Genomic DNA, 17,110 nt, shown 5'->3' with positions numbered 1-17,110 from the left:
GGAGTCAGGATATGTACCCCCCATCCCATCCCAGACGATTATACTGAGGCAGGATTATACGCCAATAGGGAAAATTCAACAGAAGCAGATGATGAATATTAAGGGATAATTCCAGGAAGGGATAACTAAAAGAGTAAAGTTCTTGAGATGGCCAGAGTATATAGAATACAGGGCATAAATGAAGGGTTTAGCCACAGATGGGATCAAAGTCATTTTTCCAGAACACCATGAAGGACAACATACTGAATAGCAGACGGAGCTAACTTGATATACAAGAGTATTTGGTGGCAGAGGTAGCTGCCATCTGTCTGCGTACATCTACTTTCTCCATAAAGTGAAACTATAGCAGGTGAGATTGGCCAAGTAGATTTTTGTGGGGTTTTGTTTGTGGCTTTTGAATTTTTATTTGGTTGTTTAGTTTGTTAGTTTGTTGGTTTTATTTTGGTTTGGTGTTGGGGGTTGTGGTAGGGAGGTGGGTATTAGTAATTTGAGGAGAAATAAAATCTCAAACAATGCTCTCAAAGAGAAAAGGGTGAATTTACTAGAGAACTACAAAATGGGACTGTGTGGCAGTGTTGAATATATGTTCAGTGTTTGCAATCATAGATATTTTAAAATAAGTCTGGTCAACACGTTGTATGATTTTCCTCTCCCAAATTCAGCCTTCTATTTGCAGGCATAGATTAAGCACATAAATGTTTTTAACCAAGATAGGGTTTTACCAGTCACTGATTAAGCATATAATTATATTTAAACAAGGCATGGTTTGCCCATCAAGTAGACTGGGAAAGAGGGCAAAGAAGTTAAGAGGTATGGTTATTGGACCAGACCACTAAGTATGGTCACTGGGCTGGACCACAGAACCTAAACTGAGTTCAAATCATGAGCAAGCAGGGCAATTTGAAAGTCATATACCTGTATGATCCTTCTTTGGCCCCTGAGTCATACAAACAAAATATTTTTAAAGAAAGTGATATTTATGAGATAACTGGAAATTTAATGCTTTTATATTTAATATTTTATAATATTATGAATTCTTTTTAAACAAACAAATAACAAACTAAAGAAAAAAGAAGCCCTCATGGATACAGACAACAGATGGGAGGTTTCTAGAGGAGACGGGGTAGGGGAAGGGTCAAATATATGATGATGAATAGAAACTGGACTATTGGTAGTGAGCACACTATGGAGTATACAGATATTGAATGATAATGTTTTATACCTGAAACGTACATAATGTTATTAACCAATGTTAACCTCAGGATTTTTTAAAATTCTTTTTTAGCTATTATAATTATTGTATTAATTTTTTAAAGTCTGTTATGGATAGATATATTTGGGATATACCTTAGAATAATAATACAGAAGGTACATAAAGTAGGAAACAGTAAAAATGAAACAAGATTGACCATGAGTTAAAGATTGTTTAGGTTTTATGATAGTATATGAGGGTTCATTACATTACAGTATACAGCCTATTTTTCTTTATATACCTGAAATTCTCTACAATGAAAAGTTAAAACAATAAAAGAAAAAATAAGTCACAAAGAAATTTTATTAAAAATTAAACCTAGCTTTGGTTAATTATAGCTCATAGCTTTAAGGACTGAAAATGCTTAAAATCTGTACATATGTAGATTTATTTTATCATAATTTGCATATTTCAATACACACAAAAAAAACCTGTGTGTACTATAAGGTTAAAGAGAAATATGTAATTAATAAAATAAATCAAAAGCTGTACAACCATTTTATTCCATAATAATGTAAGTTTTCTATAAGATAAATTTAACAAATACAATTTCTCTTGACCTAAGGAAATGAATTATTTTGCTTTGTGTAAATAAAAATTCTAAATGAATAAAGGCAACACAAAGAAAAATAGAATCATCTTGATTATTCATGACCTTTCCTTTTTTTTAAAGAATTTATCCTTTGTTTTTCAATTTATTGGTTTTAGAGAAGGGGGGAGAGAGAGCGAGAAATATCAAATTTGCTGTTCCACTTATTTGTGCATTCATTAGTTGATTCTTGTATGTGTGCTGACAGGGAATCGAACCCACAACAACCCTGGTATATTAGCATGACACTCTTAACCAACTTAGCTACCCGTCCACGGTTATAACTTTTCTAATACTTCACAGTAAACAACTCTTCAATATTCACCACATTGTCACTGCAATATACCATTTCACAACCTACTATTTAATTAGAAACCAATGCACTGAGTTTTCTAATGCATTTATAAAAACTTAGAAATTAAACTTACTATTTCTTTCTGTTCTCTTGGAAAAGAAGTAAATAAGCACTGTTCTTATGGTCCAGATGCTACAGAGGAGGCAAAATTCAGAAACAAAAAATGTCATTAGGATACATAAAGTAGAAGCTATATAAAATGAAAACAGCCCTGGCTGGTGTAGCTCAGTGGATTGAGTGCGGGCCTGCAAACCACACGATCGAGGTTCGATTCCCAGTCAGGGCACATGCCTGGGTTGCAGGCCAGTTCCCAGCAGGGGACTCACGAGAGGCAACCGTGCAATGATGTTTCTCTCCTTCCATCCTTCCCTTCCTCTCTAAAGATAAATAAATAAAGTATTTTTTAAAAAAATGAAAACAAATACGCATCTCCAACTAGAGTTAGGTCCATTGTTTCCTTTGATATGTTAAAAATCAAAAAGTATTCCTTTCTTTCAGAGACAATCAGAAGTCTACCTGTGCTTTCAAAGGAGAAGTTCTCAATCTAAAATCCATGAACCTTCTGAGGTCCTCTTAATTACAAAAGTCCCTCTGTGTACATAAACGCATTTCTCTGGAGAGACCACTGCTTTCCTTATTCTCAAAGGAGTCTATTAACCCCACGAAAGATTAGGAACAAATTTTATAGTCCCTTCTTACTAAATAAGCATCAACTCCAAAAATTTATCTATTCCCATGCATGTAGGAAAAAGCATGTTTTCAAAATCCACAGCATTATAGGAATGTAAGTTGGTAGGCCTTCCCTATCATTTAACATTGGGATCTTCGCTTACTAAATAGAATAAACTATTTGGAGAGGGGAAGAAATTTTACTTCGAGAAAACACTGATAAGTTAATTTAGCTAAATACTTCCTTCCAAGACTTTATGATAATAATTGTTTAAACCTTGCATTAGTAAGACTGTAAATAACAGTAAAAGGATTTAAAAGAAAATGAAAGAATGATCCTAATCACAAGATTGTTAAGGTCATCTTCTAAATTTAATGTAAATATAGCAAAATACCTCTTTCTTCATAGGACTTGGCAGAATAAGTATATAAACATTATTCATCATTTTATTTAAAAAATTAGTATCTGAATATAATTTTTCTTTTTTTAAAGATTTTACCTATCTTTAGAGAGGAAGGGAAGGAGAGGAGAGAAATATCGATGTATGGTTGCCTCTTGTGCGTCCCCTGCTGGGAACTGGCCTGTAACCCAGGCATGTGCCCTGACTGGGAATCAAACCACGATCGTGTGGTTCACAGGCCCCATGCTCAATCCACTGAGCTACACCAGCCAGGGCTAATTTTTCTTTTTTTATTGCTGTTCAATTACAGTTGTCACCGTTTCCCCACCACCACGCTCCTTCACCCCACCCACTTTCCACTTCCCACACTCAATCCTACCCACCCTTTGGCTTTGACCATGGGTCCTTTATACATGTTCCTTGACTACCTTTCCCTTCTGAATATAAATTTATGTAAGTATGAAACTTAGTTCATTACTCTAAAATATCACTGCTATTCTTCAGCCTGAAAGGTGGTTGAAAATGAACCATGTATCCTGGTATTTACATCTTTGTGTAGTCCACCAGAGTTAATCTGTGTGACCAATAGCATATGGCAGAAGAGACAGTATGTCACATCAAGATTAGGTTATAAAAGACTACAGCTTCCATCTTGGGCCTCCTTTTCCACTATCTTTCTCTCTCTTGGATTACTCATTCTAAGAGAAGCCAGGTGCTATGACATGAGGACATTCGGGGACTCTGCAGAAATGCCCATGTGGTAAGGAACAGAGATCTCTGGCAAACAACCAGTTTGGAGGAGCTGAAGCCTACCAACAACTACATGTGTGAGTACAAAAGTAAATTCCCCAGTCCTGGTTAAGCCTTGAGATGATTATAGCCCCAGCCAACAGATTAACTGAAATTTACACACCCTTCATATGAATAAAAGATCCTGAGCCAGAAGCACCCAACTAAGCTGCCTCTCAAGAACTGCGAGAGAGAGATAATAAACATTTATTGGTTTAGGCTACTAAATTCTAGACAATTTGTTATCCAGCAATAGATAACTAGTACATGCTTCTTATATTGTTATAGTTTGTTTTGATGATCTGAACACTATAACCAGCACCAAATTTCCACATAGTACTCGGACAACTATCTACGCAATAATTTTAAAAAAAAAAGAAACAAACAAGAAAAAAACCCTGAGCATTGTCCTTATCAAAAAAAAAAAAGAAAGATAAAAGAGGTTAAACATACTGCTCATAACCCTCAAGGATCCTACAATAACAGAAAAGTACCATAATATTTCTCCACTTCAAACACATTGAAACAACAGCAAGCTGAGAGAGATGATTTAGTTAGGAAAAAAGTACAGGGAAAGAAAACAGAACACAGAGAAAGGACTGCAGAGATAATGGTGGGAATTCTGTAAGAAATCAGTGCCTTTTCTGAAATGAGCAGATACTTTTTTTAAAAGCATATGTACTTTTCAAAGGGTGAAAACTACAAGAATTGAAATAGACTCCCTTAGTTCAAAATAAAACTTATTAATCCCCCTAGGTGGACAATAAATTCCCCTTTTGGTTTTTATCAGAACTAGTGCAGGAGCAAATGAGCTTATCAAATTTCCAAATGTCAAGTCTTCAAGATTTGAAAAGGTACAACATATAAGTGATTCTTTAAGGCCAAATGAAATTCTTGGGTATTTTTAAAATAAAATTTAGAAAAGAATTAAAATACTTCAGGAATTTATGCTTTAATTATCCAATAAACGCTTTCCTCTATGAATAATTAAATATAATTTATGAAAAATGTGGCAACATATTCTTTGAAGATATTAAAGATACTTTACTGACTCCTACTTCAAAAATAGTGACACAATCAACATTTCTCCCTCCTCTTCTTAGAAATAATTCAAACAGCAATGAGAACCAAGACACATTTCTTTTCTGGTAAAATTAAGGTATAGCTAAAACCCAACACTCAAAATATGCAGAAGGGCTCCCAAAAGCAATGGATATCATGCAGGGGCTCAGAAGAATGGAAGCAGAGAAGGAAAACTGCTTATCTCACAAAGATAGCAAGACTAACTTCTCAAAGTGTGAAGCCTAAAACCCCCGTTCATAACAATGAAAATAAGATACCCATGCTACAGGCAGGAACTTCTTAGTTTGGTTCCAGAAATGACACAGAGAAGGTTCCAGCAATGATATAGAGAAGGCCAAGCTTAAAGAGAAACCATTCATTCTTTCTGCCAAACCACATAAGCCCTTTCCAATTTACTGAAATGTTTTTAGATAAGATTTAAATAGTATATAAAACTAAAAATGAAGAGATATATAGGTCTCAATATTTATAATTATATTGACTATTTTGTCTAACTATTCTGCTATAGGAAGAATAATTTTCACAATCAGACAAAAAAAAAACCCAATGACTTATTTTGGTATAACGAATAAGGCAGGAATCAAGCTTTACATTTTATTTTCATCTATTTTTCAGTAAACTCAGCACCATTTTCTTCCAATGATTTAAAATATCACGTCTATCATATATTAATATAAAAATCATACACAGAAATTCCTACTGGGATTTATTTCTGAATTCTGTGTCTCTCTTTGGTCTGTCGTCTCTATACACTGTACCAAACTTTTAATAAAGTTTTATAGTGCATTTGATGCCTGGTAGACCTCTCCTTTTCATTTTTCTCCTTTTTTGAATTTTCAAGACTATTCTTATGTACTTATTTTTCCATTAAAATATAAATGTATGCCAAAATTTTTGAGGTATGCTGGTATTTTTATTATGAGCACACATTTTTTTAATTTAGGGAGAAATTATCTCATTGCAATATTGAGTCTTCCCATTCAAGAATAAGATGTGTCTCTTGCCCTGGCTGGTGGGGCTCAGTGGATTGAGTGCCAGCCTGCAAACCAAAGGGTTGCTGGTTGGATTCTCAGTCAGGGCACATGCCTGGGTTGCAGGCTAGGTCCCCAGTTGGGGGCATGTGAAAGGCAACCACTCATTAATGTTTCTCTCCCTGTCTTTCTCCCTTGCTTTCCCTCCATCTAAAAATAAAATAAATAAAATCTTTTTAAAAATTAAATAGTTAAAAAAAATTTTTTAAAGAATAAGATGTGTCTCTTAATTAAGTCTCAGTACATAATTCTTCAAGAACAAAATTCTATCAAGTGAGTATCTATCGATATTCAAATATTTATCAATATTGCAAAAGAAATACATATAAAATGATTTTCTGACCTACCAAAGTAAATACCGTTGACCCTTGAACAACATAGGTCTGAACTGTGTGGGTCTACTCATATGTGAATATTTTTCAATAAATGTATTTTCCTTAAAATTTTCTTAATAACATTTTCTTTTCTCTAGCTCACTTTAATTTGAGAATATGGTATATAATATTATACACGAAACACACAAAATATGTATTAATTAATCCATTTTTTATGTTATTGGTAAGGCTTCTGGGCAACAGTAGGCTATTAGTAGGTAAGACTTTGGGGAATCAAAAGCTATATATAGATTTTTGACTGCATGGAAGGGGTGGAGTTATTGCCCCAAGCTCCCATGTTGTTCAAGGGTCAATCCTATTCTCCCTGAATATCAGGAAATGTTCACAAATACCTTCTTCTTTAAGAACCAAGTTGTTGAGAGATACTTTGTATTCTTATTAAAGTGCCATGAAACAAATGTTTAACTTTTCTTAAAAAGCTACAGATTATGTTTGCCAAACTTCTGGCACAAATGAGAAAATATGTTACCAGCTAGCTGGGAGGAGGAGGAGGAGTATAAAGGAGATACAAAAATTATGTAACAGCAAAATCCTATCTTCAAATGAGTGTCGATTTAGTGGAACAGCAATTGTCAATCCACACTAATGTGCCACAAGAATTTTTAAAACATGCAGTACCTGACTATTTTAGTCAGGAGCACTGACCTCTTTTCCCTTCGATTGTCAAATAAGAAAATGACAACAGCCAACACAACAATGGCCATCTGGTGTGAGTGAACCAAAATTATACCTATTTTTTAATCAGTGCCTCCTGGCATGCACCCAGATCAGAAACTGAACCCACAACTTAGACATGTGCCCTGCCTGGGAACTGAACTGGTGACCCCTCATCCTGTGGGACAACGCCTAACCAACTGGGCCAACAAGTCAGGGCTAGAATTTATTCATTAGTCTATGTGTGCTATGAGATAAGTATGGTTGAAAAATGCTGTACTGGGAAAACAAGAAAACTTAAAAAATAGGGACAGGACCACCTCCCTCAGTTCTTTTGCTTAAAAAATTTCCCCATCAGGCCATTTATGAGGCAAAATTTAAAAAAACAGAGAAGGAAAATAATCCTCTGGGAAGATCAACATGTTATGCTAATTGGTCTCTGAAAGGATCTTACAGTGAATGAACTTCTAGAAAGTTATAATCTGTAAAAATAAGGTATCCAGGAACAAAAGTCTGTAAGATTGCTTATAGAGTCCATTGAGGTAGAGACAAAGCTTAATGGTTATTCATTCTTAGAAAATGAACTATCAATAATGTGTGTCTGCCAGCACCATGCAGAAATTTTTTTAAAAATTAACTGCAGTCCATATCTACCCTCTCTAAGCATAGCCTTAATGACTCCTATGAAATAAATTCAGCACTTATAATTTCAGTTTCATAAGAGTTAAAAGATCAGAGACACATATATTATTGAATCTAAAAGGCAAAAAAACAATAGACTGGAATCACAGCAAGTTCCTCCATATTACATCCTGAAAAGAAGATATAATAAAATCTCAAAGCATCTTATGTAATGTATGGATAATCTATCATAAAAGAAAATTTTGCAATAGTGATGATTATGCCATATATTCTTACCCCTGAATCCATGATCTCTCTGTCCAGTAAAAGCATTTGGGAACTTAAACTGTAAAGATAGCAGTCACTTTTTTGTGAGTATTGGGTAGATTTCTAAGCTTTGCAATCCATGTAAATAGTGATGCACAGAACAATACATTCGATTGCCCTTCTACCTCCATTTCTTTAAGTAAACCCTGGTCCAAACCTCAAAACGTTTACTTCCAAAAGAAAAAAGCCCAGGGATAATAAGTTTGGGCAGTAACTCACATTACACACAAAAGAAAATGTCCTTTGGTAAGTCTTCCTTCTATCTACAACATCAACTTTCACATTGTATTTTATTTCATGCTTTTTTGATGGTCATCAATCAGAAGGACAATTCTATTCTTTGTTGGCAACTGGTCTATGCTTCCAAAAGTGAAAAGCTCACTGAAATAGAAGCTGCAGCAGTTGAGAACCAGGTCACAGATGTGAATGAGACAGAGTGAGAAATTGGCTCTGAAGTTTAACAAAGCAAGAAATCCTAGATGCAGAGGATGCAGAACAGGCAAAGGACACAGTACGAACAATAAAGCTTCATACTCAAAATAGTAGAAAGATCAAACTAAAGTAAAAACAAACATTTTTAAAGAACTGAAGCTTTTCTACTTTTAAAAACAGTTAGTATATTATTTATTTGATCCTCCCCTAAAAATGTCTTCTGAATCATAATAGCAGATCCAGTAGATCACAACTTGTGGGTATAATTAAAATGAGTAATGTTAATTCCCTTTCTAAATTTCTTTTCTCCCCCGTTTATGAAAACATAAAAGGGAAATAAGAAAAAGCTCAGTATTATAAAATCTGTTATTATACCTAAAATAAAAGGGATTCCAAAAGAATTCAAAAGAGAAGGAAAAGAAAATGGCAGAGACATTTATTTTGTAATATGTATACACTCAATTTTTGGCTCTTTTAAGTGCATACAAAGTTAAAATTTTATGAGCTCCAGGAGTTCTAATTTGAAAATATGTCCTGCACTAAAGACTAAAGAAACAAAAAAAAATTATAGTAGTCCCCCCCAAAAGATCCTATGCTTCCTCCACATCAAATTAAAAAAAAAAAAAAAAAACTAAGTATCACCTTTTCCCTTACCTCTTATTTCCTCCCACCAAGTTGTCTCCGTTTTACTTCAAAAACATTTACAAGTTACCTGCTCATCTTCACTGCCACTGGGGCAATCCAACCTATCTTCCATCTTTAGATTAAACTTCTATACCAGCCCCCTCCCCATTTCTCTCTTGTCCTCCTCTTAGTCTCTACATGGCTGCACACATGATCCTTTTAACTTAAATCCCATGCCTCTCTTCCACTAAACCTTTATGAGCTTCCCATTTCACCCAAAATTAAATTCAAACTTCTCTCCATGATTCACATCCTACCTGATTCTGCAAGCTCTCTTTGTATCACGCTTCCTCTCAATACACATTCCAGATGTATCTATCTTTTGACCCTCAAATAAGTCATGCTCTCTCCTACTTTACAGCTTTTGCATTTTTCTGTTCTCTCTTCTTGGAAAGATCTCTTAACTCTTAAATATTGGTTTTGTTTTTAGGACTTGAAGAACACACTGATATCAAAAATTCAAATACCAAAAGCATATGAAAAAACACTGCTTTCCACCAACCATCTAGAGAATTACTGTTAATAATTTGAGGACAATCCTTTCTCACATCTCTCTATGGATATGTGTGCTATTACATACTCTACCTATAACTAACATTCCATAAGTTCCAACTTTTTCCATGCTGGCTCTTTCTCATACTTTAGTTCTCAATTCAGATTCTACCTCCTCAAGAGACCTTCCAGGACCAACCTGAAGTAGCTTATTCCTCTTTCTCACATCACCTTGTTGACTTTCTTCATTGCACTTATCTCTCTCTAAATCACCTATATTTGTTTGTCTCTTCATTTTTTGTCTGTCCAACTCCAACAGAATGTAAGCTCCATGAGGGCACAAACCTTGTCACTACTTCTTAATCACTAAGATCTAGCCAATCTTGGAACAGATTCCAAGTGCCAATATTTACTGAAAAAAACAGATGAGGTGCCCTGCTAGTATAGCTCAGTGGATTGAGCATAGGCTGCGAACCAGAGTCACCAGTTGGATTCCTGGTCAGGGCACATGCCTGGGTTGCAGGCCTGGTCCCCAGTGGGGGTCACATGAGAGGCAACCACACATTGATGTTTCTCTCTTTCTCCCTCCCTTCCCCTCTCTCTAAAAATAAATAAAATATTTTTTAAAAGATGATGGCTTTGATTAATATTTGTAGGCTGCCAAATCCCAAATTTATATCTCCTCTTCAAACTTTTCTCCTGGGCTTCATACTCATACTTAATCATCCCACTGGGCAGCTTTATCTAATGAGAATTCGGTATTTTAGTCTCAGCGGGTCACCAAATTTAGACGACAGTACCATCAGCAAAATTTCCCAAGCTATAAACTTGAATTTTATCTTTGATCCAATTCTTCCCCCACACCCCACACCCAACTAACCACCAAGAGCCTCATTGTTTACCTCCTAAATCTCTTCAATCCATCAGTTTCTCTTCCCTGCTACCAGCACTCAAGTGTAAATCACCATGAATCATATCTCCCCTAGACAACTATAACAACTTTAGCTTGCTGCTCCAGATCCATTCTTATTCCCCTCTAATTTATTCTCCATACCACAGCCTCAATGGTATCTTTAAAATAACACTCTAATCATGTCGTATTCGTTCTTTAAGATCTCCAATGGCTTTCCACTACTCTTAAAGCCTAAAATCTTTATCATGAACTAAAAGGTCCACGAGAAATATCCCTTGCCTGATTATCTGACTTGTCTCTATAACTCAGTCTTTAGCCTTCTTTCAATTCTTTAAATCTGCCACGTTCTATCCTCCCTCAGGGGCTTTCAAATATGCCATTCCTTCTGCCTGAAACACCACCCACCATGTCACACAACCCCTAATACACATACTCATCCTTTGGGTCTCAAACTCAAACATCACTTCCTTGGGGAGTCTGTAGTAGGCAGAATACTAAAGATTGCCCTCTCCTTCCCCAAGATTTCTATCCTCTGGTTATACAATCAAATAGTAGTCTACTGCTATGAAGGAAATTTGCAGATATAATTATTACTCAGGTGATTTTAAAATAGCGAGATTATCCTAGTGGGTCTAACATAATCTGTTAAACCTTAAAAGCCCAAGAGCAGAACAGAAGTCAGAGAGATGCCTCAGAATATCATTTCACTCATATGTGCAACCTAATGAACAGAAGTAACCTAGAAAATGGGGACAGACTCATAGATGGAGAGCAGGATGACAGCTTGTGGTGAGAGAGGGGCAGTTAGGGGATAAAGGGATTGAGCAAAAAAGAAAAAGGTCTCATGGACATGGACAAGAGTGTGGTGGTGATTGCTGGGAGGGAGGGGTGGTTCAAGAGAACTAAAAAGTACGGGAAAATGCAATAAAGATTAACAAAATAAAAAATAAGAAGTTGGCCAATAACCTGATTGAGTCTCTAAGAAGATTCTCCCCACAGAGACTCCAGATAGGACTCCCCACCAGCTGATAACCTGATTTAGACCTGTAAGGCCCTACACAGAGAAACCAGTCAAGCCATTTGTTCTGACCTTCACAACTGTGATACAAGAAATGGGTGTTGGTTTAAGTCAGTAAATTTGTGGCAACAGAAAATGAATGCAAAGGCCCTTTCCTGACCTCTACCTCCACCCCAGACTGTGTGAGGACCTCTGTTAAATGCTCCTATAGCATTATACTTCTCTTTCATAATATTCACCATATTTATCACTTAATTCAATGTATGCAGTCTAAGATCTACAGTCAGAAATTTTGTATTTTTGCATATCATAAAGCATTATAATCCAATGTCTATGCAATTGGTACCCATAAAGGTTTGTTAATTGAATGGACAAATTTTTTCTTCAATTATCTCTCAAAATTATCAATCACAGCACACTATGTAATGTACTACATTATAAAATATTTCTATTTTAAGGGCCAATTGCTTTTTTAAAAAATATTTTATTTATTTACTTTTAGAGAGAGGAGAAGGGAGAGAGAGAAACAACAATGTGTGAGGGATACATCGATTGGTTGCCTCTCGCCCTCACACATCCCTAACTGGGGACCTAGCTCACAACCCAGGCATGTGCCCTAGCTGGGAATCGAACCAGCACCCTTTCAGTTCGCAGGCCAGTGCTCAACCCACTGGGTGATACCAGCTATGGCAGGCCAATAACAGTGACTAAAAAGAGGGGAAGACAGGGGAAGAGGCAGGATGAATGGAATATATTCAGAATCACTGGGGCTGTTGTTCTGTTTTACAAATCCTCCCTTATTTGCCTCTACCCACAGTCTGAAATGCCTACCCCATGCCCAATACACCTAGGGAAGCATGACCATCTGTTAGAGAATTACAAAGGACTGCCATATAAAGCCATTATTACTAATGGAACGAGGTCACATTCCTCAGGTATGTTGGATTGTAAATAAAGGTTTAAAACAGCATTTTACATTTTTAAAGAAATATTTTTCAAACTGCAAAAACAAAGCAAATTTATTCTATCTGAGACATTGCTTTTTTTCTAATAAAAAAGAATGAACATAATAAAACTATCTGGTCAGAAAGATGAAAGGTCAACAAAAAGACAATTTACTTACATCAACGGGAAAGCAAAAAATGGGAGTGTCATGGCGAGTCTTGCTGTAAGTTCATCAGGAAGATACCACAAGTACACAATTAAACATGTAAACAGATAGAGAATTGAGGAGTAAAGAATTAATCTTCCAACCCATAATTTTTGTAGTCTCTGATTTTTTTCCCTAAATTCTTCCAATGCTTGAATTTCCTGTTAAGAGAAAATTACTTTATATTATTTTATTAAGTCTCAAATTTCATAAAGATGCTAAAATGTTATCAAAATTTCTTCACATGATAGAGAGGAAAGAAATTTTAAATTTCAATGAAATATAATACTCCAATATTATAAAACAGAAATATAAAAAACTAAGAGTAAAGTTAAAAATAAATAAAAATGGCCCTGGCTGGTATGGCTCAGTGGATTGAGCACCAGCCTGTGAACCAAAGGGTCGCTGGTTCAATTCCTAGTCAGGGCACATACCTGGGTTATGGGCCAGGTCCTCAGTGGGGGCGTGAGAGAGGCAACCACATATTGATGTTCCTCTCCCTCTTTTTCTCCCTCCCTTCCCCTCTGTCTAAAAATAAATAAAATCTTTTAAAAATGAATAAATAAAAATGCCTATTCTGACAATCACTTTTTTTAAATGCCATATTAACATACTATTTTTTACCTAGCAAATTAGCAAAGATCAGAGGTATGAAATTAGCATTGATAAATAGTAGTTGTTAAATCAAATAAGTAACAATTTTCCTGTATAAAGTCTATAAAATATCTAGCTATAAAAACAATACATATTGAAAGTGATCTACTATATTCTTTCAATCTATTCATCGTTCTCACTATTCTCAAGGAATAGCCATATTTAATAATAATAGAAAGCCTAAAAAGCTGTGAAGTTTGCAGACTAATAATACTTGTTGCAGACTATCTTATAATCTACTTTATCCTATCTGTAACATTGATTTCCACAATGCTATACTTCTAATTTCATTCAAACACACTCTATCATTTGGCACAATCTTAAGTCACTTTGGATTTTTTGAGATTATATAACGTTAAAGTTGTCATGCTTCCTCTCTATCATCTCTAAATTCCCATACCAAATTCAGTCTCCAAAATAATATATATTAATATAATATTTATGTAACACCTAAAATGAATTAAAACTCCCCAGAGGCAAAAAAACATACCTTATCTATATTTTCCAGAACTTCTACAGTTGAAGGTTTTGCCTGTTATAGAAATAGAAATAAGAGACATGATTAAAACTTCTTACTGCACAAAAAAAATTCTTACTACAAATTTAGAAACACCTTGATTTATATAATAAGAGAACACTTTAATCCAAAATTGTTTTTAAAATGTTGTCAAGCTTTATGTATTCCTGTTTATTTATAAATAAGATTGAGATTTAACTAAAAATTATAATTATAAACAGGACTATATAAGATTAAATAAACATTTTCCTATTTAACTTCCTTTTAGTCCTAGAAGTACTTTCAACTTTGATACCTCAATTTTTACCATTCTTAATCCCAACAGAACTTATTTTTATCAAGAAACAAATTTTTTTCAAAGAAAATTTTTCTTAGATATGATAAATCAAAGAATTCATATATTAAAAATTCAAGACTAAAATTGGTCTGATTTGCTATTGCTATAAATTCACTAAGGACTCTGGAGGTCAAAATCAATACACTACCTTCATTCTGAATTCCTAAAGTACTTTTCTGAAGATCAGAATTTAAAAGGGCATCTAAGAATACTTTATTATAACAGGGCTTATTTGTTAAGGGTGTTTTTTATACAACCTAGAATAAAAACCAGCCAAAATGACTCATACAACACTTGAGAAAATGTTTACCAATTATATACTCAACAATCTAATAGGGTAATGAATATCAATTCACTGTAGCTCCCACAAGAGTTGTTAACATTAGGTTGAACCATATGAAACTGCTATTCATATAAGTCAAAGCTAGCTCTTTCATATGGTTCACCTTAACACAAAAGACAAAGGAAGAATAGATAAGTCTGAAATGTAGGCAGAACTGTAAAAAGGTTTTAAAAGGGGGCAGGAGTCAATATAATGCCAATCCAAAACAGAGCAGTTCCAGCAGTACTTCAAAATTAAATTGTGTTCCAAGTATTACTAAGGTAAAAAGGAGTCCAAAAAATAAGCAAAGTAATTTGGCCTAGACTACATTTTCTCCTCTTATACTAGAGAAGAGCATTTATCAATATATCTTATATTTTCTAGCTCTCAAGTTGAGCTACTTCCTCTAAAGTTTTAACCAATAAAGTCAGACTGCATTTTTAATTCTGTTTAACCTATTTTTCCTAAAAGTATATTTCATAACATCAGTAAATATTTGTGATAAGCTTTAAGCAAAAAGATATAGCCTGTAAAAACATAAGTATTGTATAAAATACTAATTTCAACTACTTTTCAAGTAAGATTGAATTTTAGGCACTATGAGAAGAAAACAAGACAACCATTTGTACATAAATACAAAAACAGAGAAATAAAAACAATTCATAAGTAAGAGTGAACTAATTCTGTTTAACAGACACTAGATACCTACACAGCAAATAGAAATATTAAAGTCCAAATAAAAAACTCATTTATAAGAGAAAAGAAAAATTAGAGTCAGGGATAATATCAAACTACTACTCAAGTCTACACCATAAAGGGAACTTTTACAAATAGCTTTATTTGACACTTTAATATTAAACTAAAAACTGGCTGTAAAGAAAAGTAACTTACCCTCCATCGAGAAAATAATCCACCCATCTTTTATTTGTAGAAACTGAGCACAATGATAAATATCATCAATTGTCCAAAGGAATTCACAGCTAAAAATGAAGCAAGTATTTTTAAAATTCAAGTGACAACACATACACCACCCACCATAAAAATTAGGAGTTGTAATACTGCTTAAAAATACTATAGAAGATTAATTTCTTTGGACCCCTCTTACGTCAAGTTTTAATTTAGACAGTCTTAGGATAGAGTCCACCTTTTAAAAAATCCTTTATTTGAAGCCAGAACATATTTAAAAGTGAAAATAAAGCTGGAAAAGCTTTTTAATGGTAAGACATTTTAGAAGTATATATTCACACCACTTTACAATTTTCTGTTCTTTAAAGTAGGTCCTTTTTGCTGCTCTTGTAAGAAAAGTTTTACTATATTACTTTCATTCTACATGATTAAACACAAATTTTTCTAACACTCAGCTGTTTCCCAACTAAACTACTTATTTGGAATTAAAGGTATATTATAATGTTTTTAAAAACATCACTTTTTACATAATAATAGAAAGCCAATTGGATTTTGAATAAGAATATAAAGATTTCAGCGCTACCTGTGATATGGAGCAAATCACTTAACGTTTTTGAGCCGTAATTTTGTTTTCTGTAAGTAAGAGTTAATAAAACCTTCACTTTTCACAGGATGGACTTTGTTTTTAGCATTTTACAGATACAAAAAATTAAGTGAAAAGAGGTTTAGTGATTTGTCCAGTAGCTCAGAAGAAACGTGGCCCAAAGCCACTCTTTCTTCAGACTACTTGGCTGTTCACTACTGTTTGACACCCAAATAAACATTTCTTTCTGAAACTGTGTCCAAGTCCCCCTCCTGTTAGGTGACCTTCATGTCATCTCTCTGTATATCCCCTTCATTTAGTTGTTTTTCTATTTCTCTGAAATGTATTATAATACTATCATATGTTTTAAAATGTATCAGTGATATTATATTCTAAATCAAATTACCAGTCAATAATTATATAAATACTTATTCTTTTAAGTAAACCAGGTTGTAGTTACATACCACCAGTATATACTGCTGCATTTCCATTAAAAACACAAGTTAGATAATTCTTACATTTAAAAAAAACATAAATATAATTTAAAAAATAATGCCAGTACCAAGTACCCCCTGCAAAACTATTTATAGGTTAAAATTAGCATAAGCCATACCTATCTTGAACTTTATTGATTAGAGAAGTAACAGAGCCTAATTATTAAATACTTTCACTTAAAAAGTAACTTTTAGAAATAGAAATAACTATAATCTGTCCTAAAATTTATGAAGTTTATCAATATAATGAATGCTCTAAGTCATATTCATGTTGCAATCTAAATATTACCAATACTTCAATATTAACTCAGTATTCAAATTTCTAAAATGCAGTATCGGAAATCCTGGAACTTTAATGAATGAAGGTATAAATTTCTGAATTAAGACATTAAATAGATCTTAAACCCTTCTTAAGATGCTAAAAATAATCACCAAGAAAGGT

At 34.0% G+C, this 17,110-nt stretch overlaps 1 protein-coding gene across 4 annotated transcripts in view; it reads right to left on the bottom strand.

Moving 5' to 3' along the window:
* The window catches only part of LNPK (lunapark, ER junction formation factor), a 75,324-nt gene that overhangs the window by 54,340 nt on the left and 3,874 nt on the right, over window positions 1-17,110 (bottom strand). For 3 of the 4 annotated variants that reach the window (XM_037044409.1, XM_037044408.1, XM_037044406.1), the window contains exons 2-5: window positions 15,577-15,665; window positions 14,000-14,041; window positions 12,829-13,016; window positions 2,270-2,328 (exon numbers count right to left, since the gene is read on the bottom strand). In XM_037044409.1, coding sequence (XP_036900304.1) covers window positions 2,270-2,328; window positions 12,829-13,016; window positions 14,000-14,041; window positions 15,577-15,603 — 316 coding nt within the window. In that variant the 5' untranslated portion in view covers window positions 15,604-15,665. The remainder of the gene's footprint in view (window positions 1-2,269; window positions 2,329-12,828; window positions 13,017-13,999; window positions 14,042-15,576; window positions 15,666-17,110) is intronic. The other variant, XM_037044407.1, reaches the window with a different exon arrangement.

Source organism: Sturnira hondurensis, unplaced genomic scaffold (genome assembly GCF_014824575.4).
Source record: "Sturnira hondurensis isolate 20B ecotype Veracruz unplaced genomic scaffold, ASM1482457v3 Scaffold0004136, whole genome shotgun sequence".
Taxonomy (NCBI): Eukaryota; Metazoa; Chordata; class Mammalia; order Chiroptera; family Phyllostomidae; genus Sturnira; species Sturnira hondurensis.
The sequence above is the reverse complement of the archived record's forward strand: the minus strand, read 5'-3'. Positions and strand labels throughout refer to the sequence as shown.